The 27,275-nt window shown below is 42.3% G+C and overlaps 2 protein-coding genes across 2 annotated transcripts in view; both read left to right on the top strand.

The window, feature by feature from the left end:
- The first annotated feature begins 764 nt into the window (after positions 1 to 764).
- LOC109461520 (neuronal acetylcholine receptor subunit alpha-2-like) lies at positions 765 to 15,851 on the top strand. Its single transcript, XM_019757901.1, has 7 exons — positions 765 to 1,071; positions 9,228 to 9,367; positions 11,359 to 11,513; positions 11,800 to 12,429; positions 12,790 to 12,924; positions 13,457 to 13,577; positions 14,101 to 15,851. The coding sequence occupies exons 1-7, from the start codon at positions 990 to 992 to the stop codon at positions 14,419 to 14,421; spliced, it is 1,584 nt and encodes a 527-aa protein (XP_019613460.1). The 5' UTR covers positions 765 to 989; the 3' UTR covers positions 14,422 to 15,851.
- Positions 15,852 to 17,431: 1,580 nt separating this feature from the next.
- Positions 17,432 to 27,275, top strand: part of LOC109461517 (protein white-like) — a 13,250-nt gene continuing 3,406 nt past the window's right edge. Inside the window, exons 1-16 of the mRNA XM_019757898.1 lie at positions 17,432 to 17,692; positions 18,868 to 18,916; positions 19,547 to 19,625; positions 19,992 to 20,099; positions 20,446 to 20,517; positions 20,861 to 20,959; positions 21,546 to 21,712; positions 22,390 to 22,461; positions 22,861 to 22,963; positions 23,383 to 23,463; positions 23,902 to 23,930; positions 25,016 to 25,121; positions 25,571 to 25,702; positions 26,063 to 26,155; positions 26,482 to 26,539; positions 26,736 to 26,813. Of these exons, the coding sequence (XP_019613457.1) occupies positions 17,434 to 17,692; positions 18,868 to 18,916; positions 19,547 to 19,625; positions 19,992 to 20,099; positions 20,446 to 20,517; positions 20,861 to 20,959; positions 21,546 to 21,712; positions 22,390 to 22,461; positions 22,861 to 22,963; positions 23,383 to 23,463; positions 23,902 to 23,930; positions 25,016 to 25,121; positions 25,571 to 25,702; positions 26,063 to 26,155; positions 26,482 to 26,539; positions 26,736 to 26,813 (1,585 nt within the window). The 5' untranslated portion in view covers positions 17,432 to 17,433. The remainder of the gene's footprint in view (positions 17,693 to 18,867; positions 18,917 to 19,546; positions 19,626 to 19,991; positions 20,100 to 20,445; positions 20,518 to 20,860; positions 20,960 to 21,545; positions 21,713 to 22,389; positions 22,462 to 22,860; positions 22,964 to 23,382; positions 23,464 to 23,901; positions 23,931 to 25,015; positions 25,122 to 25,570; positions 25,703 to 26,062; positions 26,156 to 26,481; positions 26,540 to 26,735; positions 26,814 to 27,275) is intronic.

Below are 27,275 nucleotides of genomic sequence, written 5' to 3'. Positions count from 1 at the left end.
ATCATTGAGACTTCGTCTTACGCGTTTATGTCTCGGCCTTTTCGCTTGTAATTGAACCGACCGGAGTGCCACTTATATCCCACCAACTGGCGAGCCACCAACTGAGCCACGCGCGACTTGATTGTCATCATATCACGGTGGAATCTGGATTCTGGATAAACAGCACAAAAATCTTCAACTCCAAGCATCATTGAGACTTTCAATGGCTTGCGCGTTTTTCCCTGCTTGAAAATTGAACCGGCCGTGGTGCCATTTATACCAGCCACCTGAGTTATACACACGCGACCATCGGATTGTCATCATATCGAATCTGGTTTTAAACATCATCGAAAATCTTCAGCTCCAACCTGAAAGCACCATTGATAGAAGAACGAACCATTATTGGCTTACACGTTTTTCCCTGATTGTAAACTGAACCGGCCGGAGAGCCATTTATACCACCAAGGCACCAACTGGCTGGCCACCCGAGTTACACACACGCGACCATCGGATTGTCATCATATCACGAAGCGGAATCTGGATTTAAACAGTCCCATTGCGGAGCCCAGCTATGCCCGCCCTCCCCTGGACGTTAACGCTCGGGATGCCTGGACTCTACTGAGGAGATCCACAGATTGTAGCAGGCAGAATCCTGGAGAACACAGCTGTACGATAGTCTCTACCAGACTGACTACGCTGGCTATTATTATTGGAGAATATTTGCCAGGGGAGTTCGGCTGCCTTGTAGGTTTGACTGGCCGCGCACTTCGGAGGGAAAGAACCAACTGACTCGCCTGGCCAATTTTACTATCCTTTTTGCCGAATTCTACGATCCATGTTCCCGTAGAAAGGCCTGGTGGAGGCTAGATATTGGCGGGAAAACGGGTTTGTGTGACAGCTTTGCAGACGACAGAATGAGAAGAACGACATTTGAGTCGCTCCCGCCATTCAGCTGAAGGGAGGCACGGACGGAAGGACTGACTGCGTGTTAGTTGTTGGTGTGTCGCGCCATGGCTAGTGGTGTCGGGTGGAGGATGTCCAACATGTCTGTTCTAACGTTCGCGCTCGTTGTCTGGTCCCTGGTGGATGTAGGTGAGTGGGAGAAAGTGAGAGTTAAGAGAGAAAGTGAAGAGTGAAAGTGGTGAAAGTTGTTGAGGATTTAGAAGATGTGGGAGGGTGGGTCTATGTTGTGTTTGTTCTACATATCGCCTCCATTTACATTGCGCAGACGTTTTCTTTTGGTAGTACATTACGTGCAGTGAAAGTGACAGTTTGAGGGCAACTTTCACTTTCGAACCTCTAATAATCATGATTAAATGAGACTCGCTACAGCATAACATTGTAGCAAATATTCATATAGCGACTGAATGTTACGTTTTTCCTGCGTATCCACCGTTGATTGTTAGGTTTAGCGCAAAATTTAGCTTTATTTAAATTCTTAGTCTTTTTATAAAAAAGTAATCGCGGAAATCTAGTTGTATTATCTCTAAGATTTGCTAAAAAGCGACGTTTTAATGAGTGTCCATTTAGCGATGTTAGTTTGTGTAATCCTTTCGCGCCAAATATAGGTCTGCGCGGCGCGGGGTGTAACCTGACACCAAACGGCGTCTCGCAGGGCGGGGACAGCAGTCATACCGACTAGCCTCGCTCACCAGGCTTTCTAAAGGCTACCATTTCTTATCTCAATGCACAACTTTTGATGTAACTATTCAATGGGGTGGGGTTTTGTCATTTTGGGGACCGACGTTATACCGTACTAGCCTCGCTCAGCAGGCTTCGTAGAGGCCAGCGTTTATTTTTGATCTCCTAGCTGATCTTCTGATGGTTACTGTGATGGTGTGGGAGTAGGGTGGAGAAACTACAACCTGGCATAAGCTTGGAGCTTGTAATTTTGGAGATTGCTGTAATATAGTATTAACTTTAATTTTATTGCACAATAACGAATAAATAGAAGAGATGCAATGCATGGCATCTACTGTACATATGAAAAACAGTAGAAAACAGTAGAAAAATCGAACTACGACTGGACATCTGCTTGTAGATCTAGATTGTCATTTTGGATATTGAGGACAGGTAATATAACATTACACTTTATCGCCCAATAGTTGAACGACTCACAACGCATATATGGTATCTACTCCCATATAACAAACATACTAATAGATTAACCTACATTACACTAAAATTTGAGAGTCGTCTATACTATATGATTGAATATGTGCCCCTAAAATCAATGGTGGATCTTCTAGGGTCTAGACATCGTTTGAAGTATTGCCCTAAATGTGCAATACATGAGTTATCACATGTCAATATGCACTTAACTTTGCCCTTTGAATCCATTTGGAGAAATCGTTATATAGAGCCTAGGCGGACAGACACAGACACAGAACCCTCCCTCAAAACAAAAATTTTCTGAAACTGCCAGGCTGCTAGAAACAAACGCTAGCTCTTACAACATGTTACAACTGTTACAAAGTCTGCTCAGGAGGCTACAATGTATCATCTCAAGAAACAAACGCTACCCGCTACATACGGTCTGTTTAATTGAAACTTTTTTTTTACTGAAACTTTTATTGCATGTTCATTCCCCGGGGGGATAAATGCACAGATGTACAGAGTACAACGTATTGGAGAGTACTACAACAATAGTGATAAAGAAGGGCTAACATCAGGTCTAAGGTATACAATGCTAAAAAAGAAATATATATTAATATGAGGCTACAATAGCAGTGCGGAAACACACTCAAGCCTTTATAAAGTCTGCTCAGAAGGCTACATGTATACATGGCATTGTCGTGGAAACAAACTCAATCCGCTACAAAGTCTGCACAGGAGACTACATTGTGTTTATTGATTGTTTATTACAATAAAAGCTACAATGTAGCATCGCGGAAACACAGACACTCAAGCCGCTACAAAGTCTGCTTGGGAGGCTACATTCTGCTACAATGTAGCATCTCTGCCGCCCGGCTAAGAATAGTGGTGGATAATGAAGTCTAATCAACACACAGGCTGATGGCACCACACGGACACATGCCGCAGCCTGGCGGGTAGGATCGGGTTACACCCATCGGTGTCCGGTTACACGCACTGGCGCGGACCACTGGGCAGATATTACCGCAATATATATAATTGTGTCAACCTCTAAGCAGATGTAGGGTGTTTGGATGATCGCAGTTAGCCGAGGAATGATTCAACTCTGCTTATACTTGAAGCAGATCAACTGTACTAATACTTCAGGCAGATGTAGAGTTTTAATTCATCAGTTTTCTATGTCATCGCAGTATGGCCGATATTTTCAGTATTAAACTGTCAGATGCCACAGCATAGGACGGACAATCTTACTCTAATCTCCGAGCAGATATTTAGGTAGCCACTTCGTAACCAACCAACCGGTAAGGCACTATCCTTGAATGGGCCACTGTTTATTAGGCGAGTTGTCAGGCAGAAAACGGTGCATAGAAAAATGTCACGATCTTCCCAATCAACATCTACAACATGATGATCTCCAACTATTTGTAAGCCATTGGCTTGCGTGTTCGTACGTTTCTCGTTCGCTCGTGTTTTGGAAGCCTTTCAATTGGCATTTAACAGCTGAATGCCGCAGTCGAGATAAGGCCAGATAACCATGTGACAGGTGCATAAAAACTCAGTCATACGGAAGACTGCTTCCATATTGCCTCTATCACATCTAGTAGAAACACTATCAGCAACGACCAGACTCAAATCACCAAAGGATGAAACCATGGAGTTAGAAGGGAGAAAGTATGGACTTGAACCAAGTAAATCCCAGCATCTATAGACTACGTCTAGCGAAGCAATAGCAAGAACAACAGCATAATCTCCAAGTAGAAGTGTAGCTTGGCTTGTGTACGTGATTGTATGCTTTTTTGTCGTGATTGTTTTACCTGCGTCATTCTACCCATACCATAATTAAACGGCTAGCTGCCACAAGAGAGAATAACTGAATCAGGTTAAACGGTTGCTGAGCACAAATTCACTGATACGGATCGATGACTTGATCGATATTACAACAAAACGATAATTGATAATCCCCTATATAGCTAGCAGAAGTGAGGCTTACTCTCAGTTTGAGTATCTTTCCCCTTATTATAATTGCTGCAGATGTGTTGTTTGTTTATTTATTGTTTTGCACTTACAAATAAATTAAAATGTAACAATTGAAAAATAGACATGCATGGGGGGCCCAGAAACCTGGCGGTGTATCTTTGGCCCTCCCCAATACTACAGATGACGATAAGGTTCGATATTACGACAAAATGATGATAACAAATGATAATCCCATAGCAAATCCGAGGATTTAGCTCATTGTAAATGCCTTTTGTATTGTTTAATTTTCAAAGCGGTTGTTTTATTTTCACTGCACACATCTATAAAGATACATTTCGAGGATTATTACCCATGTTGTCCCAGTTGTGCCATAAATTAGAATTTGCATTCGCCTTTTTTCAAATCAAATCAACTTTACAGCTGAAGCCAGCGATTAGACGTCTGGTGCCGCCTGGCGTCATGTTGGGATCAGTCTGACCCAGATTCTAACGGGTCCATTCTGGTTCAGATGCCAAACACCACAGATATATAGGTAAAGAAACATGAAGTAATACGTTACATTTACAACTGCGAAAATCCTTCGTAAAGATTAGATTTCTTTTTCAGTAGACTTTAATGAGGGTCTGCATGGGGGGGTCCTGGCAACGGTTAACGGTAAATTTAGCAGGACCGATAACGCTTAACGGTAAATTCAGGACGGCCGGCAACGCTTAACGGTAAATTGACAGGCTTTTTTTTTCGAGCTGCACTGGATTTGGTATCTCGCTTTGTGGAAAAGTTGATCACTGACAAAATTACGTATACCTTTATTAATACATGTAATGAAGCTTGCATTAAAGATATGTGTTCCCTGTGTTCCCCACCTGCCCTGGTCCCCGAGTGCGCAGAAGCGCGAGTCGAGCGCCAAAGGCGCGAGCAATGTAGGGGGGTCCGGGGGAATTCTCCCCCGGGAAATTTTGTATTTTTAAACCTTCAATGACGCATTTTCCTGCACTTTGATAGGCAAAATTAGGCGTAACGAAGAATTATTTATTAACGCTTAACGCTGAATTCAGGATGACAAATAACGTTTTACGTTGAATTAAAACAACCCATAACGCTTCACGAGGAATATACTGACAACGCTTAACGTTGAATTAGAGCGGACCGGCAACGATTAACGGTAAATTAAACTAGCCCATAACGGTTAACGAAAAAGGGCATGCAGACCCTCTTTAATCGATCTTAAAGTCTGCTGAAATATTTCCCTGTCTTTAAAGTCTCAATACGGATGTCGTACAGTTTGCTTAAATATCCGCTTTCGTGCTGTGTAGACATCATGACGAAAAATGTCCAGACTGTGCATGATGTACAAAATGACTAATAAACTGATGGACGTACCAACTACTAACTACCTGATACCAGCCCAGAAGAGAACAGGAAACAGTCATGCCTTCAGATATCAGAGTTATCAACCAAGATTTTACTGTACCCATTCTGGTAGTCTCCAAGCAGAGGTTTTAGTCTCCACCAGACTTCTTTGCAGGCTGAATAAATAGTAAAAATCGACCTAAAAAGAATGTAGATTGCCACGAGTTCGGCAAACTGGACCCTCTATGGCCGACCAACTCCCCTGGCCAGCTGCATTCGTTTTTTGCAGATCCGTCAAAAGCACATCACCCAAATGAAGGCATCAGAGCAGCTGCCAAAATGTTTGTAGAGAAAAAAAAAAAGGTTTGTTTACCTACAAAAAGCTTTGTTGAATCAGATATATCGTAATGCATATATTTCTTTGTAATAACTAATGGAAAACACTTCCAGTTATCTTTGAAAAAAATCTAGATACATATTTCCAATTCATGTCGCCATATGCGATAAAAAATGCAGTCATTATGAAATACCAGAACAGGCTGATGATCATGAGTCCATGAGTCCGCTATACAGATACAGATAATAGAACAAACTTTAATCAGCCACCATTCCTGTAATATCTGTGATAGGAACTCTCCCTTAGATCTAAGGCGTCGGGAAAGATCAACGCATCTGACAGATTTCTTCTTTTCTATCTTGAGACGAAAGACATTTAAGAAATTCTGATCCTTTCCGTATTATACTGCCTGAAGGAGGCTATATATACAGCATCTCAACACGAAGCACTGTGACATTTTATTCCATTCAGATGTCAAAAAGAAGCCGAATCCTAAACCTCTGCATGCCCGTAGCCAGGGTTTTGAATGGGGGGGTCTTACCACTGTCTGAGGGACCATCGAAGGTGCGAGGTTCCTAGGGGTATGCTCCCCCGGAAAATTTTGAAAATTGAACCTTCTGAAAATTGAACCTTCTGAAAATTGAACCTTCCAAAATGGCATTTCCTGTGTTTTTCAGAGGATTTCAAAGGAATATCAGACATAACTTTCTATTCAATGACAAAGTGAGCCGTTTTTCTACGATTCCAACCTCGCTAGTGATATTGATCAGTCTATCTTGCAAAGAAAAATCTTGGACCTTTGAGCCTTGTTCTTCCGAATCCTCAAACCCCCCTTGGCTATGGGCATGCTCTGCTTGGAGAGTAGGGTCTACAGCCCCGGTCAGTAGTAAGGACGTCGGTACAGCGACAACAGGGCAACAGGCCGGGATTCGAACCCATGACCTTTAGGCCTAGTTCAGCGGGGTCGTAAACCGCTACAAGTTACTGGGGGTGAATGTCACACATTTTTACCCGCCACATCCAGACAGTTAACCTTCAAATGGAACTGGATAATCCTCAAAACTATGTAACAGTCACAGCTATGTAGCATTAACACTGAAATGTAGCGGTGTGGCAGTAATGTAGCCGTGAGGGATGCTTTTGTGGCGGTCATGGTAATGTAGCATTAACACAGTAACGTAGCCATGTGATGGTAAAGTAACAGTATGAGACGCTCATGTAGCGGTCACATATTTGCTACATGTTGCCCGTTTGACCCCTGAAGGGCAGGGGTGTGCCGGAAATGTTACACTTGGTGAGAGAAACTTAAGCTGTAGTCCGTGTGGCGAGTGTTTATGGTTTGTAAACGGAAACTAGTTGTCAGACAGATTGACTTTCCGATTACAACAGCTGGAAACAGGGTGTGATGCATGTGTCACACCGCATCAAATCATATCATATCGTATCCTGTCATATCATAACTTGTGTCTGTATGAAAACGTGGGTTTCTACGGACGAAATGTGTGTGTCTTTGTGTTTCTAGTTTGAAAACTTAGCTAAAAGCCAAGAACGGCACAATATGTTTAAGATACTTTGTATGTCTGATGGGCATTTGAATCGACCTTAAACTGACGAATTAGAAAGATACAAATTGAAATAATCCACATTACATTTACAAGAGCCAAGAGATAAAAACGGAAAATAATATTTCGTGCATGACAGTTGAGTATAAAACTCACATATGTCCCCCATATCTTCCTGTGAGTTTGAAACCTATCCCCAATGGACAGTGATATGAACAGAATGTTGAGATGTTTCGTATAACTTAAATTGTGAACAATTAGATCAATAAATGATAAGTGATCAAAATAGAAAATGAGACAGCTGTGTTCGGGTTGTGACATATCGCTACATATGTTACACTTCATCAGATCATGTTTCACCTACCCCGGGGCACGGGGCTGGCTACATTTCATCTGGCTACATTTCGCAACGTCCGGCCGGTACTGAAACGGACACATTGGTGTTTCACCTACCCCGGGGCTGGCTACATTTCAACTGGCTACATTTCACAACGTCCGTCTGCTACTGAATGTTTCGGCTACATTTCATTCGGCTACATTTCACAACGTTCGTCCGGTACTACTATACTGACACGGACACAGTCATATTTTCATCACATTAAGACAAAAGTTCAACCACAAAACGGCATATCTGTTCTAACATCTCCATTCTACAAAGAAGAAGCAAAGTCCACTAAATCATAGTCTCCACACTGGGTTGTTATGTAGTTAGATAGACTTTTGTTAGATGTATAATATATCTAATATGGCGACAACAACAGGACAAGTGACTATGCGAGAAAATATAGCCCAGATTAGCCTACAGGACCTGTGTGTGATCTGTCCCTACCGCTGGCACGCAGTCATGTTAGGTATTACTTATGTTTTAAAGTATGGGCTGAGTTTCATTTTAAGCTTGTTTTGTAGTTAGGAGGGACTTCAGAAGCATAATATATATATAATATGGTGACTATATCAGGACAGATGAATACGTGAGGAAATATAGCCCAGATTAGCCTGTAGGACCTGTGTGTGATCTGTCCCCACCGCTGGCACGCAGTCATGTTAGGTATGAGAACCATGGCGGCCGCCTCTATACCCTGTACAGATCAACAACACAGGTCTGTTTTCTCTACAGGCACGCGCTGTAAGGGGTGTTTGTGTAGTCATGATTGGTCATTTATCCTCTTACACAGTACAGACGTTTGGTGTAATATAGCCAACTGCCGCCGCGCCGCGTGCCTGCGAAGCTGGCGTGTTACGCCAAAGGGCGGTTATACCGGCTATACCCAGTACAGACCAACAACCCAGGCATCGGGAGGTGGTTGAAAAGAGTAGAAATCGGCCAAATAGAGAGACAGCATGCCAAGGGAAGTGGTTCAATAGAGAGTACGTTTTGCGGCAAACTGCTCTCTCCAGCGGACCAACTCCTCCGACATGCTATCTCTCTATCTGGCCGATTTCTATTCTTTCCATCCTCCGCCCGAAGCCTGGTAGAGGCTAGGTTTCCGCTAGCCACGCTGTAAGGGGTGTTTGTGTAGTCGTGATTGGTCATTTATCCTCTTACACTGGCGGTGGGAGATGCTTAGGCCAGTTGGCCTTTTGGCCTCTGAGCCCAGTACATATTAAATTTAAGAGTGCCTGTTTCAAAGTCTCTAAAACGATTTAAGAAAAGATGTTTTTCCTCCCGCAGGTCTATCTCAGACGGATGCATGTCTGGGGATCGAACTCGGGACCTCTTGGTTCTAAGCCAAACACTCTGACTCGTACCTGACTAAAGTTAAATAAAGGTTTCAAAAAAATCTCTTTGTTTTAACCAGGGCTATCTCAAACGGGAGCATATCTGGGGATCAAACTCGAGACCTCTTGGCTCTGGACCAAACGCTCTGAAGATCACCATTTACGTAAGGTTAAATAAAAGTTTTAAAAATCTATTTGTTTTCCCCCAGGTCTATCTCAGACGGGGGCGAGTGAGCGGCTGATCTCGGACATTTTTGACGTCTATCACAAGTTTCCCCGGCCGGTCAAGAACATCACAGACAAAGTTACCGTCCACTTTGGAATTTCTTTATCTCAACTTATTGATATGGTAAGTAGGACAAGGGAAATGCCGTCTTTATATCATTATTTTGATAGATTTTCAGAACAACACCACGATTTATTAAGGCCATGTTGATTTGATTATATGGATGACATCCTCCGGGAGCCCCAAAACTGATGCGCGCGTGCGAATAAAAAAAAGTTTTGCAAAAAAAAAAGTTCTTTTCATTATGAAATCTACGTGGTCATGAGGGTTGAGCAAATGGCACAGAATATGGTTTGGCGAATAATCTAGTCTTCAAGTTCATTTCTTTACAATTTTGTCTTTTTTCGTTTGATTTTGGCATTCTACGACATTGGTATAGTTACCTCCATGAAATGTGTCATGGAGGTTATATTTTCAGTCGCGTTTATCTGTCCGTCTGTCCGTCTGTCCGTCTGTCCATCTGTCCGTCTGTCCGTCTGTTGGTCTACAAGATAACTCAAGAACGCCTGGATGGATTGGTTTCATACTTGGTGTGTTGGTAGGGTGTGACGAAAACTAGAAATGATTAGATTTTGGTCCCCCTAGTGGCTTCCCTTGGTACTGCAGCGCGACTTCCGGTTTTGATATCTCGCGATCTGGACATGCTAGGGTCATGAAATTTTGATGGAAGGTAGCTCTCGTGCTTGGGAAGAAGTCATATGAGTTTAAGCCCCCTAGCGGCTTGTTCTGGAACTGCAGGGCACTTTCTGGCGAAATAGTTTAAAAGCCAATAAGTCCAGACAGGAACAACATATTTTCATTATTTTTGGTGTGTAGGTAGCTGAGAGAGAGATGTACATAATTAAATGCAAATTATGCAAATGAGGACTTTATTTGCATAATTAATGAGGACATTCTATAATTACAGTGTTTTACATTATACTACTTACATACATGTGATGTATGTAACCTATGGCAGGCGGACCTTCAACAGATACTAATTATGCAAATGATGACCTAATTTGCATAATTAATGCGAAAATTCTATGATTTCGTAATGGTGAATGATGAGAATGTCTTCATTATTTTTGGTGTGTAGGTAGCTGAGAGAGAGAGATGTACATAATTAAAGGCAAATTATGCAAATGAGGACTTAATTTGCATAATTAATGAGGAAATTCTATAATTACAGTGTTTTACATTATACTACTTGTATGTAACCTATGGCAGGCGGAACTTCAACAGATACTAATTATGCAAATGATGACCTAATTTGCATAATTAATGCGAAAATTCTATAATTTCGTTATGGTGAATGATGAGAATGTCATACTTGGGACATCTGTAAGTTAATCAAAAGTTAACATACATCACGATGCATATATCATGTTAATGCAGAGGTCATTTGCACAATTAAAGAAGAAATTTATATTTACATATCAAGATCATATTTCATGGAGGTATGAGATCTCGGAATTCTAGTTTTTATTATTTTTTTTTGGTAACTTATGGTATATTTTTGCTCATTTTGCAACTGTTTTGTACGATTTACAGTATGGTTGAAAACTTTTTTTTTTGGAAACGGCCGAAAATTCATGCGCGCGTGGATGTCATCCATATAATCAAATTAACATGGCCTAATGGTCAACACGTTTTTCTACAATTAGTGAAACGTAACCCTTTTGCAGTAGGTCATAGCGTATAGGCACACATGTACACAGAATATTTTTCAACGGTGTGTCCTAGACCGGCCATATCTCGTTATCTTAATCGGAATGCCTCAGTCTCATGAGAGGTATATGGTATTATATCGGTACATCAACAAGGAGAATACTATACTGCAAACTACGGTAGTAGGTACTCACTGATTATATCGCCCCCTGACGGCGCTTCCAGTCATTGCAACATGTAGAGCTATCCACACAGTATAGCATGTCTAAAGCATGAAAAGAACCATGTTTTGACGACTTAGATTCAGACAACCTTGCCATTCCTGATTTTGGTGAATTCCTCCCTGGTTCAGAATGAAAAGAACCACTTTTTTATGATGATTTCATGAATTCTTTGCCATCCAGGATGAGAAGAACCAAGTTTTGACGACCAGCGTGTGGCTAAACCAGCGCTGGGATGACTACAAGCTGACCTGGAACCCGGATGACTATGACGGGGTCAAGTACCTCAAGGTCCCGCCTGACATGATCTGGGTACCCGATGTGCTGCTCTACAACAAGTGAGTATTGGTTTGGGTGGCTACATTGTGGATTTGTGGGTTTCGCGTCAAGGAATGTGTGTGAGAATGGACAGACCAAAGGGTTAGCATGTATATTCACTACGTCTTCTGTTTATTTTTCCAGCGCCGACGGCCGTTTTGACGTTTCTTCCTACACCTGGGCCAAAGTGTTCTACAACGGAACCGTAGAGTGGATTCCGGCCGGCATTTACAAGTCCTACTGCTACATTCTCTCCTTCACTCACTCATTCTTTCATTCCTTCCTTCCTTCCTTCCTTTTCTGCAGTGCTGACGGCCGTTTTGACGTTTCTTCCTACACCTGGGCCAAGGTGTTCTACAACGGAACCGTTGAGTGGATTCCGGCCGGCATCTACAAATCCTACTGCTACATCGATGTCACAAACTTTCCCTTCGATCGTCAAACCTGCAAGATGAAGTTCGGCACCTGGACTTACGACTTCACACTCATCGACATGAAACCCTTGGAGGAACAGATTGACTTGTCCAACTTCAGAGAAAGCGGAGAGTTTGTCGTCGTAGACACGCCGCTTGTGAGAAGCGTGGTTGAATATGAATGCTGCCCGCCGTATGTTGACATCACCGCGTATATTGTCCTAGACAGGTTGCCACTCTTCTTCACCGTGAACTTGGTGATTCCGTGCTTGATTTTCACGTTCTTGGCCATCCTAGTGTTTTATTTACCCGTGGATGCGGGAGAAAAAGTCGGACTTGCTATCACGATTCTGCTGTCGTTGTCTGTGTTCCTGTTGGTGATTTTTACCATTATTCCTGCCACGTCGTTTGCTATTCCGCTGCTAGCCAAGTATCTGCTCTTCACCAACGTGGTCTGTACGATCTCTGTGATCATCACGTGCGTGGTGTTACACCTGCATCACCGAACGGATGAGATGCCCAGGTAAGGCCCCCTTGTTGCTTTCTTAAGAACTGCAGCTGCGTTTTTGTTATAAATCTGCGTTCCGTACCCCTCATGTGAGGCAAGTGGATACGTGTGTATTTTTTCAGCACGAAAAAACACTATAAGATTGCAGTCCTCCTAGCGCGTCTGTTAAGAACTGCAGCTGGGTTTTTGTGTTATACATGTGTTATAAAGCTGTTTACCGATACCCCCCATGCAGGTGGGGGAAGCGCGTGTTCCTGCACATCCTGCCGAAGCTGCTCCGCATGGGCCGCCCTGATAACGGCGACGCGGACTCCTAGCGAGTCTCTCAAGAACTGCAACTGCGTTTTAGTAAAACATGTGCACCCTTTCCTTCAGGTGGGGCAAGCGTGTGTTCCTGCACATCCTGCCGAAGCTGCTGCGGATGGGCCGCCCGGATGACGGCGATTCCGACTCACTGCGGGACGAGGACGGAGGGCGCGGCTCGGACCTGGGCGGCGGGAACGTGCTCAGGTCGGTATTTATTTGTTTGTTTGTTTGTTTGTCTGTTTGTTTGTTTTATTTGCATATACAGAGTAGCAAAATGAGCCCGTAGTCGACGACAACGAGTCCACACTACAACTTAATGTACAAAATGTAGAGGACATGGTATCTGTATCGCAGAAGGAAAACACATTGTTTTTGCTCAGTTTCTTCTTCTTCCGTTCCAAACAACTAAATAGCACTAGACGTCTGTCACCATGGTAACTGGCGCTGTAGCAGACACCCAGTGGTGTTGGGTTACATATGTAGCAAGTGGCTGTGGTATATATGAATGTTGAGTAGAGTTAATTGAAATCCACACTTAGCATACATGACAGTACATGTAGCTATTCTTCATGTGGTCCGTTCTAACACACACCACGACACACAGTATGCGCTCATGTAAAAATAAACAGAGCAGTAGCAGTTAGACTAGACAATGTGAAGGTAAACATTTTGCATTTACTTTGCAAATGTTACCTTTCTACTAATTATTCAAGTTTAATTTCTAATTTTTTCCCAGGTCCCGCCACCGGCGTGAGCGCGGCGGCGTCCCGGACAGCCTAATGGCCGAACTGGACCCGGCGGTTAAAGGCGTGGAGTATATCGCCGAGCACGTCAAGGGCGAGATAGAGGGTGGACAGGTAGGATAATATGCCACTAATTTGTTACCGAAAATAGGGTCTACCAGGCAAGGCTGACAGGCAAGTAGAGCGCAAGGACGAAGCATGGCGCCTTTTTTCGTCAGATGGTAGGGCAAGGCAACTTCATTACTGCTAGCGTTTAGTCAAATTTTGCATCCCTACGTATACGCCATGATGAACTTTCAACACCGTGTGAACTGAGGACAAGACTCTATGTTTAATGTATGTTATGTCATCACAAATTTTTCTATGCCATGGCTGCTACTGTATGTCTGAAGATAATGCTTCTCTTGCAACTAACAGTATCTTACCTTTGTTTGCCCTGTGCACCCTAGGTTGCAGATGACTGGAAGTACGTGGCGATGGTAGTGGACCGCATCAGCATGTATCATGCATCCTCCTCTGATTCCGTCTATTGAGATGACATATTGTATTCAGTTTATGTAATCAGAAACGTGCAATTCTATGTTAACGATGAGTTAAAACTGTTAAATTGTACCTTCTGTGTTTTCTGTTTCCGCAGGTTGCTGACGACTGGAAGTACGTTGCCATGGTAGTGGACCGCATCAGCATGTACCTGTTCATCATCCTAGCCTCTTACATTGTACCTTGTGTGTTCGGTATATATGATCGAAGTTGCACAGCAACACATAATGTTCCTCACCTTCTGTGTTCTCGGTTTCCTCAGGTGGCTGACGACTGGAAGTACGTGGCAATGGTTGTGGACCGCATCAGCATGTACCTGTTCATCATCCTGTGCGGGATCGGCGTGTTGGCCACTTTTCTGCCGCCTTTCGTGTACGGCCCGCCCGAGCCGGAGATACCGCCCTCTCAGGAGGAGTAGCCCGGTACCCGTCAGCGACGTTTGGTTCTGGAAAATACATGAAGCGAAATCTCACTTTTATGGAGAAAAGAACGCAACCTCATATTTGTTGAGAGGAAAGTTGACAGTTTAAAGTACGGCCCGCCAGAGCCGAAGATACCGACGTCACAGGATATCTCGGTACCCGTCAGCGACGTTTGGTTAGGCTGGAAAACAGGAGGAACAAAATCTCACACTGATGGAGAATCTCCTTTTTATGGAGACAAAGGGTGAAACTTGCCAGCCAGAAATCTCACATTTTGGAGAGAAAAGTGGAAAAGTACGAGTCATAGAATGTTTGGCCGTACCTACAGCCATCTTCAACATGAATGACCCAATCAAGTTGGACACGTAACTTTGAATCACGTGACTCCGAAAGTCTCATACTTGTGGAGAGTAAACTTGAAACTTATGCCCCAGGAATCGGAAGTCACCGAATGTTAGGTCGCATCTACGGCCATCTTCAAGATGAATGACCCAGTCACGTGACATTTCAATTATGTGACTCCCGGAAGAGGTCAGAGGTGCCTGGCAGTTTGTTGTTGTCATTTTTGCGGTGCTGAGGAGGCCAAGACGTGATGTTAAGGACGCCTTGAGAACTTAGGCGAAAAATCAAGAACTTAGGATCCAATGAACATTTGAGAAGTCCGATGATCTGTACAGATACAGATACAGATGAGGATGAAATAACCAAAAAATCGATGTTCTTGATCCTTAACGCACATTAAGTTGAGTCAAGGAACGGAGGCAAAACTGGAAGCAGTTCTTTATTACCTGAAGCTGGAGGACTATGTTTTTATCGTCAGCATGATTCAGGTTTCACTGTTTTTGTTTTACCACAAGGTTGAAGTTTGATCCGCACAAAAGACTTTAGCAGTGTTCTCTCGTTGAGTGGAATTGAGATTGTTGAGATCGTTCTACCTTTTATTTTTAATTTTCTGTCTATTCTTGTAATTTTTGAGTTTAATGTATTATATGCAAGAATAGATCTCAAACGAAACGTGTCGCTTGAACTTGTTGAAGAAATGCCAGTTGTAAAATGGATTTTGCAAGAGCTCAAAGTGTGATGATACTTGAATGCGAGGGAAAAGGGCTATAGTAAAAAAAATGGACAAACACAGCAATTTCACTCGTTTTTTGAGAATATTGGAAATTAAAACGGAAAAATGAACATTTGAGAGGTTCTTGATAAAGGAGCAATCATTCAAGTTTTTTTGTATAATTTCATGAACAGGGAGGCCATATGTTTTGAGATTTTACAATTTTGAAAAATGTTTTACAATGAAGTACGATAGGTTGTACTGAGTAAAATATATGTTAACTCTGATACAGAAATTTGACACTTTGTTGCTACAATTTGTACAATATGCAACAACAGTCTCCAAACTGCCACAGAATGTTTTTCTTTATCTTAACACAAATCTGAACGTTCGAACAAAGTACAAAATTGTGTTCAGAAATAGTACAATGACATCCATGTGAGGATTTAACTTGGAATATTTGATGTCTATAAACGTTTTGTTGAATAGAATCAGACATATAACACTATGCGTTAATGTTATTTGTTAGTATATAACTTGTTATATGTCACCTCTGTACAAAACAATAAATATGTTTTTACTCAACATTTCTGTGGAATATTTCCTTTCGTTGTTTTGTGATCATGAAACAATGTTATGTTGACATGAAATGTGTTTATTCAGAAGAATAGTATAGGGTAAATATTTTGGGTAAGTTCGCACTATCGTTTTTAGAAAAATATCAAGTCCTCACATTGAACTAAGCTTCAGAAGATAATACATATAGCACTTCGGGAGAACATCTCGTGTGAGGTCGTATTCCTATATATATCCCGTCTATAGTTTTCAAATGTTGTGTCGGAGAAGATATCGTCTGCAATGGGCTAATTATCGATGTAACAATGACCAAACATCCAACGAAAACTGTGAAAAATCCGGAATAGGCGCAGTACGTTCTGCCGACGTGTCCCAAATACTAGTTTGACAGCACAAGTGTTACGGGAGACAGTAAACATAAGGTTGTTACGCAAGTGGGCCATAAAGTGCCTGACTAGACTCGTACAGTGAGCTAAGTCAGACTTTGGTCATAATGACCTTAGTTCACTTATTTAAGGTCGCCATACTCTCAAAGTCATGGTTCGAAGCCCATGACAGTATATACGACATTTTTTCCGTGAAAAGACAGCTAAATTTTGTGCTACACTTTTACGAATGACTGAAGTAAGTCTCCGATATTTTGCCGTATACCAAGAATGTCCTCAGTTTTGTATTGTACGACAATCTTCCGACAATTGTACGACGATGACACGACAAAGGTACGACGATTGTACGGCGTTTGTGACCGGGCACTACGATGAGACCAATGTCCGCATGATTACGCAAATTACGCAAGAGGAAAATTTACATATTGCACCTTACGCAAGAGGAGGTATGTTGACTCATCTGAAAGGTAGACTTTGGTCCGTTACCGAATCGAACTCAGGTCAACTCACTCCAATCGCAAAGATTGCAAGAGCCTCGTAGCTGGCTCTGCAATAGGCATTCCTATGCGTCATTTTTTTTCTTCTTATATTAGGTGTTTCTTAAAATCATGCCCGTGTTCTGAATGATGCATACAAGTGTTTATGAAAATTGGAAGGACTAAAAATAACTGCTTAAGGGCCTGTCACATTGGAGCATGGGATCCTAACCTGTATTGGAATTGTAGGGAAGGTTGTACATGTGTCCTACAACAAAATTCAGCAGTCTTCTTACGGAAAAATAAACTCTGATACACTTGTCGGTGGTTATTCACAGTCTGCTAGAAAACTTTACGGCATCAAAATCGCACAACGGCCTACACCCAATGTGACTGCGCCGGGAAAAATGACAATGTTAAAGGCCCACCGGAAAGCCTGTGAACTAGACTAAGGTTATACCAGGTGAAAGTCTATGAACCGTGTAGGTCAGGTTAGGGACAACCTCGTGAAAAGTCATGGAGGACGCTACAGAACGGACCGCTCTGCTATCGGGGAGCCCGAAACCAGCGGCGAACGGCTCTCTGTCGGCGGGACGGAACGGATCCCCCGCCCGCCCGAATGGCCGAGGCTCCCCGGTGCCTGTGGCCGTAGGGGACCGGGATCGGATCACGCTAAGATGGGCGGATATACACGTGAGCGCGCCGGCAAGGGGTGGTGGGTGCTGCCGTAAGGCTAAGCCGGAAGACTTGGAGCCGATTCATATCCTCAAGGGTGGTACGTACGGGTTTGGTGTGTGTGTGTGTGTGTGTGTGTGTGTGTGTGTGTGTGTGTGTGTGTGTGTGTGTGTGTGTCGTGTGTGTGTGTGCGTGTGTGAGTGTGTCGTGTGTGTGTGTGTGTGTCGTGTGTGTGTGTGTGTGTGTGTGCGTGTGAGTGTGCGTGTGTGCGTGCGTGTGTGTGCGCGCGCGCGTGCGTGTGCGTGTGCGTGTGTGTGTGCGCTTGCGTGTGCGTGTGCGTGTGCGTGTGTGTGTGTGTGTGTGTGTGTGTGTGTGTGTGTGTGTGTGTGTGTGTGTGTGTGTGTGTGTGTGTGGTTGTGTGTGTGTGTGTGTGTGTGTGTGTGTGTGTATGTGTGTGTGTGTGTGTCGTGTGTGTGTGTGTGTGTGTGTGCGTGTGAGTGTGCGTGTGTGAGTGTGTGTGTGTGAGTGAGTGTGTGTGTGTGAGAGAGTGTGTGTGTGTTTGAGTGTGTGTGTGTGTTTGCGTGTACGTGTGTGTGTGTGTGTGTTTGTGCGTGTGTGTGAGAGTGTATGTGTGAGTGTGTGTGTGTCGTGTGTGTGTGTGTGTGTGTGTGTGTGTGTGTGGGTGTGAGCATGTGTGTGTGTGAGCATGTGTGTGTGTGTGCGTGTGTGTAGTTAATGACGAATTACTTCACGGGGTGGCAACAATGGGTATTAGTTCGTGACAACAAACGAAATATAAAAAAAGTACGAAACTATAATTTGTAGCACAGAAAACATTTGCTGTGGCGTTTTAAACAGACCATCGAAGATCGCTGAGTTACGCAACTTACGTAATCATAACATGACGCCATGTGACAAGTTGCTGACGTGAGAAAATGAAGGCTGGGAATGGCAGGGTCAGACGAACGTACGGTCAGACATCAGACGAACGTACGGTCAGACATTATGTAAACACAGGGACGTGGTAGAATGACAGAAGCATGTTTGAGAAGCTAATACTAGTAACTGGAAACTTTGGGCAAATTTCAAGACATCACCGTTGAATAAAAAGTTCTTACATGCATCCGTTTTAACATCACTCTGTTTAGGATCTGTTCTGATACTGTTTTGGATCTTTTGTCAAAAGGCTCTTATGGCATTTTGGGCCTCAGAGCTCCACATGCTATTTCGGATCATTTCTAATACTGATATTGTCCAATTTTGTGGCTGTTTTAGTGAGTGGGACTGTGGAACCGGGAACGTTGTTGGCCATCATGGGAGCCAGGTAAGATCCGAGTCTTCGTACTTTTCCACCGGCTAAATGATTTAAAGGCACTGCGTTATCATAAAACACGTAGGGTCCAAAAGTCGTGCAAACATTTTACGGTAGTGGCGATCTGAACGAGTGCGTCATGAGACTGATATCCAACAATCAAAGATCAAATTCTGATAATGTCCCCCTGGTCATTTATATAGTACGCTGAAACTACGATGTTTTTTTTTTCGTCCCGACAAGCACCCGTTACTTCTCAAATCTACGACGTTGCGTAAAAACCGTCCACCATAGGTGCATGTAGGCTGGGGTTTTAAGGAATTCAGTATACTAAATACGGAAAAGGCACATATTTTCTGTACGTAATTTGCCGCATACATATATTCTGTACGTAGGGTGACGTTATTCATACATGTACATGTATGTTAGCTTTGTTAGACGTTTAGTTGTAAAAGACTACACAAAAGTCCCTGTACTTTTTGTTGTGTCAATAAAAAGAACGTTCGCTGCGCTCACTCTGTGGCTTCATTCGGTGGTTATAGCAACTGACAAGGCTTTATCACACCATATTCACCTCGGGGCGGGTCATTAAGCCTTAAATATTATATTAATGAACACACTCATTCTAATTCCCCCCTCCAGCGGCGCAGGCAAGTCCACCTTACTGAACGTGCTGACTTACCGGAACAGGGGAAACCTGTCGGTGGAGGGCACCGTGGAGGTCAGACTTGTTTGTTTGTTTGTTTGTTTTTATCGATCGAGACTAGATCTCGCAGTTTGTAAAACGTATTTTAGGAGACCTTATTAAGCAAGTATCATCGAGTGTAATACAAACAAGAATTAACTATTATCTGTAAAGATATGTGCCTATATGTTAGATCTTCAGTCATGTAACCTGTATACAGCTTGTTATATTTTGTCTGACTTTGTCTTTCCTCATTACCTAAAAAGCGGACACAACAGGCTGATTCGAGGATTTCATGAATAAACAAATGACTAGCTTTTTAGAAGCAAGCAAGCAAGTAATTGATGTGGCAGTCCAATGTTGCCACATATTGATGACGTATGTCTCCATATATGGGCACAGGTGAACGGTCAGCCAATCGGAAAGGACATCACCGCCGTGTCTGCTTACGTGCAGCAGGACGACCTGTTCATTGGTGTTCTCACGGTCAGGGAACATCTCAGGTTCCAGGTGCGTTTGTTTTTATTATGTTTACCAAGAAAAACATATTGTTTTTGCTCTGTTTCTTCTTCTTCTTCCATTCCAAACCAATAAGGCCAATGACCTGAACCAGACGTCTGTCACCATGGTAACTAGTGTTGGGTTACATCATGTTGCAATTTCATAGCAGGAGGGATTTAGACTCCTGTCACCATATATATGAGAGTAAGAATTAACAGAGCAGGCTATATGCGAACGTTTTGCTTTGCAAATGTTACCTTTCTATTGTTAAACCACCGACAAGGATAACAAGACAGCTGAATTTTGTAGGACACTTGCATGACTGTCTCACATGGTCAATTCTATGTTTCCTCAGGCCCGACTCCGGATGGACAAACACATTCCACATGACGTCAGAATGGCGCGCGTCGAGGAAGTCATCATACAGGTAACATCAACGGTTCATATGGATTTCTGTTGAGGAATTGGTGAATTTGGTGTTTTTAGGCTCCTAGCAAATTACTGAAATTTGTTCTGTCACAGGCTCCAGTGATCCTTAAAGACTGTTAACATGTTGTGTATTCATAAAAATAACATGAAATGGCAGAAATCAATGCTGATCTTACAGTTTAAAAGGTGCTTAAAGCAAAGGGAGGATCCCCATATGACGAAAATTGGCGCTGTCCTTGGTGCTGATCGTGTGTTCTGAAACAACAGCTGAACATGCTTGTAGTGGGGACATCTAGCGGTCAAAGTAATATAAAGACTGTTAATATGTCGTATTTCCCCAGATGGGTCTGTCTAAATGTGCGGACACGAAGATCGGGACGCCCGGTCGGAAAAAGGGCATCTCAGGGGGAGAGATGAAGCGACTCGCCTTCGCCTCGGAGGTATGTAACTTTCTTAAGACAGGCTAAGACAAGAAACAACAAGAACGTCTAACAAGAACGTCTAAGCACTCTAACTCTTAGATACAAATGAGTACAGTTACCAATGCTGAGGAGCAGTTATAAAGACAAAGCAATCGCATGGAGTGACCGTAAAGTTTGTTCATAGTTTAGCACGAAGATTTTCTTAAACCGATCAAGCACGTATACGTATGCACGTTATGGTCACTAGTAAGGCCACTGCATGCCACATGCATTGCAATCTACTGCACCTACAGGTTCATCATAGAAAATTGAGAATAAAGATTTTTCCACTGATCGAGCATTTCCTCAAACGGTTCAGGTCCTAAACAAGAAACCTACCCCTGATGTTGTTTGCTGTTCTGTACGCTCTAGGTCCTAACCTGATGTTCTGGTTGATGTTCTGTCCGTTCTAGGTCCTAACCAACCCTCCCCTGATGTTCTGTGACGAGCCCACCTCGGGTCTGGACGCCTTCATGGCCGAGAGCGTGGTGAACACACTACAGGGTGTGGCGGCTCAAGAGAGAAACATCCTCTGATGTTCTGTTTTATGTTCTGTCCGTTCTAGGTCCTAACCAACCCGCCCCTGATGTTCTGTGACGAGCCCACCTCAGGCCTTGACGCCTTCATGGCCGAGAGCGTGGTGAACACACTACAGGGTGTGGCAAACCAGGGGAGAACTATCCTCTGTACCATCCACCAACCTTCATCCGAAACATACGCCCTGTTCGACCAGTAAGCAACCATACTGTCTAGTATCTGTTTACTACATATATACATATATAACCTGTAGCTATAGGTTACTCAGCTACATGATACTTGTACGTAGCTATCAATACATCCACCAACCTTCCTCTGAAACATACACCATGTCCGACAAGTAAGGAATTCTACCATACTGTCTAGTTTCCGAAAATAGTTTCATCAGGTTGGTAGAAGATAGGATATAGGGATTTTCAGGACTAGACGCCTCCGTGGCCGAGAGTGTGGTGAACACACTACAGGGTGTGGCTGCCCAGGGAAGGACCATCCTCTGTACCATCCACCAACCTTCGTCTGAAACATACGCCCTGTTCGACCAGTAAGCAACTTTATGACAACATATTAGCAAGCTAATAATCTAGCAATATTAGTAAGCTTTTAGATCAGTCAGACTGAAGTTTGTATGTTCCTAGGTAGTTATCCCACATCAACTAACCTCACACATTCGTCTAAGGTCTGCGCCATGTATCGTCGGACCATCAAGCAGCTTTACGAACTGTGACTCACAAAACATCAGTACTGGCAAGTCTTTGCTGCATTAAAATGTTAGTAATCAGCTTCAAAGTACCACAAATATAGATATCGTAATGACTTGTAAATGGTGTAAGATTATGATTGATCATTGTTGACAAACTTTCTTGTTGCCACAGAGTGTTGATCATGGCAGAAGGCCGCGTGGCGTACATGGGACCAACCAGCGAAGTCATCGACTTCTTTGGCAGGTAACAAAATGTGAACTATTCCTCTATCGTCAGAGTTTGGTTTAGCTTATTGTTAGGAAATGCTTTTGCTTTTGTAGTGTATGTATTCGAGTTGTTAGCAACCCTGCCTCTGGACCAAGAGGTTGGGAGTTAGAATCCCGGCTGTTGTCGCTCACCCGACATGCACGCTACTGTATAGGGTCGCAGTCCTTAGGATGGGACGTTAAGCAGTGGTCCACTGTTCATTGTGCTTGTCGAAAGAAGCTAGGGGTACAATGAACCTGTAAATGCTGTACATAGCGTCTCTGTCAAGACCCAAGGAAGATCAACTTTTCATTGAGCTAAAACTGAATCGTGATTACGTTCCTTTCCTCTTGCTCAAACATTGATGATAAAATAATGTTCTGCTCTTATCCACAGTGTGGGTTACGCCTGTCCTCCAGCCTTCAACCCAGCCGACTTCTTTATCCAAACTCTTGCCATCCGACCCGGGAAGGAGGAGAAATCACGAGACAGAGTGGAGGTACGGAAGATTAAATTCTTTTGTCAGAAAGTCTGAATTTTAATAGCCAATGGCTAAATCAGTTATATGAGGTGCAACCATTTGGATTCACTTTGTATAAAGAATCAGGAAGAGAGGGGAAATGGTGTAACCTCAGACTGACAGGAAAGTCGAATTGCGGGTTAAAATGGTGTCCTAGCAGGATGGTGACAATGAAATATGCACAGAATCACGATGATAAATATAAAACAAGGAATTCAAAACAACTCTGAGTACTTCACTGGTCTATGAAATTTGTGCTTTCTTGTTGTTTTTATAAGATTATAAAAAGATCGGAATATCGTTTTTTTTAAATGTTAATTACATAGAAACAATTCTCAACAAATTTCAGGGTTTGAAAAACGTGGACAGAGCAAAACTAATTCTTGCTTTTGTTTCAGAAAATCTGTGACCAGTTCCAGGAAGTCAGGGAAAACAAGGATTCAAAGAAGCAACTTGCGGCCAACCATGTGGACTACGGGGTACGCACGCAAATATGACGATCTACAAGTCTTAGAAATAAAGCATGTCGAAACAAGAAGAAATATAGAAATTATTGTCATAATGGGCACATTATAAGCATATTTTACAATGAATCCAAGCATTTTGAAAATGACAGAAATTAATGTTTGCTATAACGAATTAGGATCCTAAAAATACGGAAATTGGCGCTGTCCTTGGTACTGATCGTGGGTTCTGCAACAACCGAACATGCTTGTAGTGGGGACATCTAGCGGTCAAAGCAATATCTGCAGTGTCCTGTCCAATTCTACTCTAAACTTCCCAAGAAGACCACACATCTGGTCTATGTGTACAGGTGGTTGCTATTGACAGGATTCTTAATGCTTGTAAGTAACAATCAAATATACCTTCACATTTTGAATGAAGTTTGAGGCAGTCTATCTTTCTGTTTTTTTCAGGTTGTTGAGGATTATTCATCGAGATCTCGGTAAGTCTGATTTTGACTTTATCATCTCTAGTGTTCATCTGTAGCAAATACTAGTGACTGGAAAAGCATATGCTATGTGTCGCGAGTCTAAGCCACAGGCTTTTCCAGTTTTTAGTTGTTTGATGCCATCTAGAACTTCTTTTGTAGTGAAAGGAAAATCTAGCAAATTAGTTGAATTATTCTGAAACTGCTTTAACCGATCAGTAATTGTTTTCTCTGAATCCGTGTTAAAGCTTTCTTGTTTTATTAGATTGTTTAATCCTTTAAAGTGTTCTGTCCATTCTTCGCTTGTGATGTTTGGGTCTGTAGTATTTTTGCGTGTTTTACCGTTAACTTCATATTCCAGAAAATCTAATAGTGACCAGACATGCTATGTGTTTTGTGAATTATGAAGAACTTTATTGCACGACAATTGTACAGGGTACATTGTATGGCAAATACTAGTAGGTAACAAAATAAGTAGCATAGTAAAATAGATAGGTATAGAATAAAACTTAACAACTTATATATAGAAAAGAAATAATCAAAAGTTAGCTTAGGCTTTACAATCAGGCGGAGTTATCTATGGGTACATGTGACAGCAAATCAGTATTCTTTCTAATAACAAAACAGTCTTTTATGTATTTACCTATTTTTGCATTGTGTTCGCTGTTGCATTTAAATATATAATCAAATCTATCTGTAGCAACAAGTCTATTGAAATCTGTCGTATTTGAAGTGAGATATTTGAATAGATTATCACGTAGGACATCATATCTAGAGCATTCCATGATAAAATGAAATTCATCTTCGATGTTATTGATGTTATTATGTTAGTGAAGCCTACATAGCCATGTAAACAATAATCAGAATATTCTTAGCACAGCTAAAGAAGAGGGATGGATGTCACTGGATTCTGATTTAGTAATTTCCTTATTTTATCTAATACTGTATGAGTATACTATACAAGTATACTGGAGCTGAGTTGTCTATGGCTATTGTGAGTGGAACTCTGATTTCATGTGCTGTCAAAGGTGCACATGAAGAATTGTACCCACTCATGATTAGCAGTGCAACTTTTGACAATGTATCAACTTTTGTTGCAGGTACAAGGCCTCCTGGCTACAACAGTTCCTGGCCATGATGTGGCGATGTCATCTCCAGAACACCCGGGACCCCATGATCATGGGAGTCAGAACTGGACAGGCTATCGTAAGGAACTATCCTCTTTCTCTTTCGTCACGGGTTAATGATGATAAGATAGATGGGGTCTAAAGCCTCTGGCCATGGCTTCCTTGGGTTTGTAAGTCATTTGAAGGTAAGAATCATCACAAGAACACAAAAGACTATCGTAAGCAACTTTCCTGCTAACTGTGAACACTCTAATCTACAAGCAGATATTTTTGGTGGCTGCAAAGGCAATATCAGATTGACAAGACAGTATCAAATTGGCATGGCAATATAAGATTGGCAGGCAGTATCCATTTTCCATCCGTTTGGCTGGCATAAAAAATGATACCAGTACATAAAAGGCAAGCCTAAAAGATGTCAAAAATAAGCCAAAGCCTAATCCTTTACTTGTAGAGTATGAACACTGTACATCTGTAATAGATTATACAGGGCCAGCCCTATGTTCTAATTCCCTTATATCTCCCCAACAGTTTGTAGGTTTGCTGGTTGGCATCGTGTACCTGCAGATTGAGTACAACCAGGACGGGATCCTGAACATCAACGGAGCACTCTTCCTCATGCTGACTAACATCGCATTCTCTCATATCTTCTCTGTTATCAACGTAAGAGACACAGATTTTTACACATTTTAAGCTTCTGAGAAGGGTTTTGGTAAACTTGTGGGAACAACTGAGGACATTGTATGACATATTTCAATTGGGAATAGGGCAGAAACTGTGAAAAGTTGAAGGGCTGCTTAATTTGCAGGGGTGCATTTCTAAGCCTCCAGAATCCCTCCATATATGTTGACCTCTAATCATTTGATCTCTCATCACTTGGTCAGATTAGGAGACCATCGTTTTTGTCCCATTTCTTGTGACTGAGATTTTGATATCTCAATTATCAATTGTCAGTTTCCGCCAATTGCTGACTGTATCTAACGCAGTTCCTAATTCTCTCTGTTGTCTCCTCCCCCACCACAGGTGTTCCCAGCTGAGTTACCCATCTTCAGACGTGAACATGGAAATGGGATGTACAGAACAGACGTCTACTTCCTCTGCAAAACTATAGCCGAGGTAGGGTAGGCTTTGAGGGTAGATTATAAAGAACTCATCACATTACATTTACCTTTTGCTATTGCTGCACTGCTGTTCACATGGAATGTTATTGTTGGACTTCCTGTGCAAAACTAATAGCCGAGGTTGGTTGGGCTTTGTTCGTAGACAGAATTAATTTTTGTACAACATATATATATATATATATATAACCTACCTCACCTATCCCTTGAGTTCTGTGGGGGTTTGTTGGGACATCTACTTACAATCATTATCTAATACATTCTTTATTAGAGATGGTTTTGATGGTTCTGATCACAAATACAATGTAAACATATCTGTTACAGTTGCCATACTTCATTGTCCTACCATTGGGATTTACAGCAATCTGCTACTGGATGGTTGGTAAGTAAGAAATCAACTCATTTGGCCAAGTTCAAGCTTCTACCCCCATCACTCCTGATTTTTTCTGTTATGCCCTTTTCTTTTTATCATCATTTTTAAAAATTTGTTGTTGGGACATACAGATAATCAAATATACAGCAAGGTTTTGCAACATGTTGCCTGATTGTTAACCAGTGAGACTGTTTGCCTGCCCCAGGTCTGTATGCTGGTTGGCAGGAGTTCCTGATCTGTTACGCCATCATCACCATCACAGCCAATGTCTCAGTCTCTGCAGGTATGTCTTAAGACGTTACCAACCTCCGTGTAAGAAATAGGCACAGATCCTAACATTGTTGCTAGACATAACAAGAAATTGAAGATCTCATACATGGCATCATGTACGTTCTTGAAACATTTAGAGGCTTGATAATTTTTTGTTTTGTTTTATTTATTAGGCCACACCAATTTAATTTGTTGGTTCTCGGATTTTTTCATAAAAAATATGAAGCAACAGGGCGAAAAAAAATAAAAATAAAAACAGGTCTAGCTTATAGGCATCCTATTATAGGCTTAAATGCTATGAAATGAGCCATGAAGTCAACACAAAAGGCTGGGTTAGAATTTAAACATTGAATTTTGAACGTTTAATCGAACCACTGCAATGATAGATGGGAAAACTGTAACAAGTAGGAAGAAAAGGACTTTCCTCAACTGTTGGGGGGCAAAACATGAGCATTTTTCAGTTGATTCAGGAAAA

The sequence above is a fragment of the Branchiostoma belcheri genome, unplaced genomic scaffold (genome assembly GCF_001625305.1).
Source record: "Branchiostoma belcheri isolate BF01 breed outbred unplaced genomic scaffold, Haploidv18h27 scaffold93, whole genome shotgun sequence".
Taxonomy (NCBI): domain Eukaryota; kingdom Metazoa; phylum Chordata; class Leptocardii; order Amphioxiformes; family Branchiostomatidae; genus Branchiostoma; species Branchiostoma belcheri.
This window is presented reverse-complemented; position numbering and strand designations above follow the sequence as displayed.

Excerpts from the sequence above, each read along its gene's own strand:
- LOC109461520 (XM_019757901.1), top strand. The coding sequence starts at position 990 with ATGGCTAGTGGTGTCGGGTGGAGGATGTCCAACATGTCTGTTCTAACG. Across the intron at positions 1,072-9,227 it reads CTGGTCCCTGGTGGATGTAG|GTCTATCTCAGACGGGGGCG; the intron begins GTGAGTGGGAGA and ends GTTTTCCCCCAG. Across the intron at positions 12,925-13,456 it reads GGCGGCGGGAACGTGCTCAG|GTCCCGCCACCGGCGTGAGC; the intron begins GTCGGTATTTAT and ends ATTTTTTCCCAG.